The sequence below is a fragment of the Ceratina calcarata genome, unplaced genomic scaffold (genome assembly GCF_001652005.2).
Source record: "Ceratina calcarata isolate Rehan_Ccalc_2016 unplaced genomic scaffold, ASM165200v1 scaffold1592, whole genome shotgun sequence".
NCBI lineage: Eukaryota > Metazoa > Arthropoda > Insecta > Hymenoptera > Apidae > Ceratina > Ceratina calcarata.
The window spans coordinates 1-5031 of NW_017137199.1; the positions used below are offsets into that span (position 1 = coordinate 1).

Genomic DNA, 5031 nt, shown 5'->3' on the forward strand with positions numbered 1-5031 from the left:
TTCGTTTTATTTTAATAATATCATTGAGATATGATAATGAATAAGCTCAACCAGAACATGCAATAGGTTTCGAGCTCGTGAATACTGATTGCACTTAGGAAATGATCTGTGATTTGTTCATAGATGAGGAGGGAGTCTACAAGCCTGTACCGGCACCGAAATCGGCACCGACCACTCAGAATAATAACAACCAAAGCTTGCAACAACAGGAACCGAGGGCGGTTGGCCTAGAGGGTAACGTGGCCGGGCTGGAATCGAAGCAGAACCGGGTTCGAGATTCCGGGCACAATATTGCACCGGAATACAGGATGCCACCGCTCTACGGGGAAGAGCAGAGCTCGAATCAGACTCAGCAGGCCAGCTTGCAGACTCACAGCAGCAAATTTCCGGTGAGACTCAGTACATGCATTTCAATTTTCCATCCCCTCCTTCAGTTACGCGGTGGAATTTCATTTATTGCAATGAAATTTCGAACAATCGAGGTATAGTGATTGGAATTATTGTATTGTACTCCTGTTCATCAAAATGTAATACGAAACTGGATTCCTGGTATAATTTTATATAAAGTATCTATAAAAAAATTGATATTAATTATTTTACATGAAAATCCGAAATATATGAATACATTTTTATATTTTATTTTTATATATTATTATATTTTATATTTTATGTATGATTTTCAACTACTGATTCATCCTGTATATTAATCTGCTGTTAACTTGACGTGCAACTTGCACGCTGAGTAGGTATTCACAGAACTACTGGATTGAAACAAGTAGATTCCATTAGCTAAAGTCTAGTCGATCGAATTCAAAAATTTCGTTCAGATAAGTGAAGTTTAAATAAAGCCTCTACACTACACACCAGATGGTTCCCTATACGGCGACTGGTCTCGGAGTCCGATGAAAAACTGCGTTAGAACCCAAGACGTAGCGCTTTATTCGGTATACGATATCCGCGTCGACTTTCTAGTTTCGTTTCTTTTATTCTTTACTTTTTACCAGCGATTCTTCTTTAATTGCCATTTTCTCTACCAAGTTCACGGCCGAATCTCATAAAACTGTTTCCTATTTAAAACCTGTCCTGCTCTATATTAGGCTTCATAATTATCACGAACAAAAAGTAGTAACATGACACAATTATCTCTTAAGAATTCCAATAAAATTTTTCCACCTCATAAACTATTAATTCGTCCATTTTATTTTATAAAAATTCTATTATATTTCGTCATTTGAATATTAAGAATATTCAATGATCCTCGTTCTCAATTTTCCTTCATTTTTTATCAAACGTTTTAATGGAATCGATCAGTTGGAGATTATTAACGTGAAGAATTGAAGTTGTTTTAGTCCGACTCGTTCGTGCATTTTCACTAACTGTTCGACGAAATTGCGGCAGCGTGTGCGTCAAAGCGAACGCTCTTAAGAACGCTTTGACATATCCTCATCCCGAGAGGAATGAAAGCATTTTATTCCTCCCCACCCTCGGATGTTCCACTTCGCCTCTGACATCGACTTCAAACTCGGGCCTTTTCCTCGGTCGCGAGAGATAAACGTCCTTTGCATCCTTACGTCCGCGTCAAAGCAAATTCTCTCTGCAAACATGAATCACGAATTAAGCGTACATACATTGACAAAGAGTAATTGATAATTTGCTTACTTTTAATACAGTCTTTTAATAAATATCAACCACAAACTTTATATTATTCATATTTTTAATCATCCAATTATAATAAATCTATTGCAATATTTTATAGATATCTGAATTGTTGAAATTCCATTATACATAATTCTCAGACAAACGCATAAAAATTCGCATTCCACTGATAAATAATTTTTATTTTTAACAGAATAGCTTGCAAGATCCGGTAAAAATTACGCCACATTGAAATTGCTAATTTACTTTCTCTGTTGCTAAAAAGATTGAATTAAACTACGATTGTGGGTAGACGATTACTGTTACGTGGAGCATTGCTCATCACTTATGCAGTTATTTGTGCAACGTGTGACTTCTGTAACGAGGAAGCAATGGGAATCAGATCGAATTAAGAATTCATTAATTCTCGTGTTCCGTTAGGCTTAGAATAAACGTCTAACCGCGTTTAACGGTTTGACGGAGCATCTTCATCTGTTAGAATGAATCCGCAGTTTACGGGTAATTAGGAGATTATCGACCGTTTCCATACTTCCCTGTTACCATTATTCATTTTTCACCTCTTCCGCGAAAGTAGTCTTAAGCACCTTGGAGAGAGTTGCTCATTCTAAATATCTAAATGCCTGCAATTATAGTTGCTTAAGTACTATAATGATTTGAGGACAAGGCAATAATTATAAGTTGAACAAATATTTAAATAGAATTACCTAAATTATTAGTCTTAAGCTTGAAGGCAATTGCATATTCTATGTAGAGATTTGAGGATAATATTTATAACTTGAACAAATATTTAAGTAAAAATTATCTAAATTATTGAACATAAATAAAATCTATCATAGCAAAAAGGAAGACGGTGACGCGTTAATTGCGGACCAACTAATAGTCAGCTGTCTTATGAGAAAAATCGTAGACAGAAAATTGTAGAAGAATCACATTTTCATGATTAGGAATTATAAGTAATAATCATTTGTCGACGGGTAAAAGTGACGCGTATCTGACGGGGGTATCGCAACCCGGTTCTAAGCGGCTTCCGGTGAACGGTACGCAGGTATGATGCCTCCTTTGTCCCGGCTGATTGTGAGAATCTCTGAGAATATTCCCAAGAACGCAACGTAACCAACGTACGTACGTACGTATACGCGTCGTACAACGAACTGTTACCGAAGATTTCACCGAACGCCACTTCGCAATAGGCGGATAACTAGAATGCTTGAATATGGAACACCTGCACCAGTTGCTTTCAATTACTTAGATAAAGCATTTCTGCGATTGCTCCGACGTCGAGATGCTCCATCTCTACGATAGTCCATCGTCCCAAATAGAAATCAAATAATAAATAGTCTGGTGCAACGAGCAGCCAGACGAACAAATTCACGCAAGCCACTAACTCAATTATTTTGTTCCCCAAAAACGGTACTAGACTTTACTGTTGAATAAATGTTCACTGTTTCATTTCTAACACCCGACATTAAATATTCCTTTGACGAAACCATAACACATTTAATTCTACAAACAAATCAATTTCCTATTTCATCTGATTAATTAAATGATTCCAAATTTGGCGAATATAAATGTAATTAATTTAATCATACTGCAAATGCAATGTCGTTATTGAATACTAATCGGATATACTAACGAGCGTGTTTCTCAGAGCTGCGGACTGAATTTGAGCGACAAGGCGGGATACGCCGTCAATTTGGTTTGACAGTTAACAGCGCGACGCGACGCATCGAATTAAAGAAACGTTTCTTCGCTTTCCTGTTTACAGATAGAACGGGAGGTAGTTCTGTCGTCGGGTGACAAGAATTCCAAGATACCAATTCTTCACGAGTACAAACAGAGGACGGTAGGAAGAGTCGCCATCGCGCCGGATGCACCGATCAAGCAACAAGCTTGGGTTCAAGAGGTCAGCTCCCAAGATTTTTATAAAAAATCTAATCTGATTGAATAGAAATTTTATTCTGTAGATTAAACTTCTACGAAAAGATCTTTTAATTAATAGTAAACTGACTTCTACCTCTTCTGGCTTCGCGATGAGCACGGTTATTAATTATTGTTTGTTCTACTTGGTTATTACGTGGAATAATGTTCGCACGGCGACTGGGAACGCTCGGTCTTCAAGTGTTGCCATGTCATTACGAAATCCTTCATTGACTAAATAGCGATCGGTTCACGCAAATGCACCCACGTGAATTGCTCTGAACTTTGATCTCTAACAATGAACGAACGCGCGTGGGTGTTCGCACAATGCCGCAACACTATTGTTCCCAGCTTGCAAACTGATGAACAGTGAATTTCGCGCAACGAAACGTGGAAAGCTCGGTTCATTTGATACACTTATACGTTTTCCAATGAGGATTAACGACGTATAATTCGACAGCTCGTACGCCGCGTTAAACGGGATCAATCATTTTACAGATCGTTCGAATCGAACTTGAAAAACGTTGTGCCTCTTTTTTGTTGGACGTAGAAATTGTCATACGGGCTCTATAAGTCAGAAAATCTTTTTTGGTATGCGCAAAGCGTGCCCCGCGGCCGCAGCTTCTCTCTCTACCTTCCATCCTTCCTCTGTCCGTCTCGCACTGGCCGTGTCTGTCTTTTTACCTGGCAGCGTCAGTTGTTATTCCGACCGCATCCCTTCTCGAGAATCGGGGAGGATTCACTTGGACAAGTTTGAAATTCCCCCTGCGGTTCGAAGCGGACACGCTGCGCGCCATTAGCTAGCCTTCTGTCCTTCGCACCGCTCCTGAAGGGAAAATTGTTTTCAGACGATTCCGTATTCAAAACGGTTCGTTCAAATTCAGTTCCCTACTACAATGCAATAAAGAATTTATATTATCAACGTATTTTATCTCAAGAACTATTGACATTAGAAAACTGCTTTACTATACTTATTTCTAAAACATGTACCAAAACTGTTTAAGGATGTATAGGCTAGCATGTTGAATTTGTTATTATAGATTCCTATTACTATTAAAGAAGAAGGAACAGGACCAAGTGTACGTACCCAATCAGGAGAACCAAGAAGCGGAAGGCACGTCGTCCTCGGTCGCTAAGAGGATCGAGGAGTTGCAGAAACGAGCCGAGGAGAGTCATTACAACGCAAAAGCGTCGAAGGACGGCGTGGAATCTGATAGAACTTGTCCCGGTGGGAAAATTGCGTTAGGTGAGTCGAGAAACTCTTTGATGAACTTTCGTAGGAATTTTAATTGATTGACGTAATGTTCCAAAGAACCAATTAGGTAACATCAACTTTCTTGTTTCCTTACTTTAATTATTTAAACAATGTATTATAAGATTATCTTTCTTACTAATTAAGACTAATTTAATTCATTTAGTATAATGACCAATTTAAATCTTACGGAAGAACTTATTTTT

At 38.3% G+C, this 5031-nt stretch overlaps 1 protein-coding gene across 1 annotated transcript; it reads left to right on the plus strand.

Moving 5' to 3' along the window:
• Positions 1 to 68: 68 nt before the first annotated feature.
• On the plus strand, positions 69 to 4819 carry LOC113465242 (uncharacterized; the record flags this gene model as incomplete). The annotated part of the gene is made up of 3 exons (XM_026819744.1): positions 69 to 389; positions 3422 to 3559; positions 4633 to 4819. Coding segments are annotated over exons 1-3 (613 nt in total), but the record flags the coding sequence as incomplete, so codon positions are not given.
• Positions 4820 to 5031: the final 212 nt, after the last annotated feature.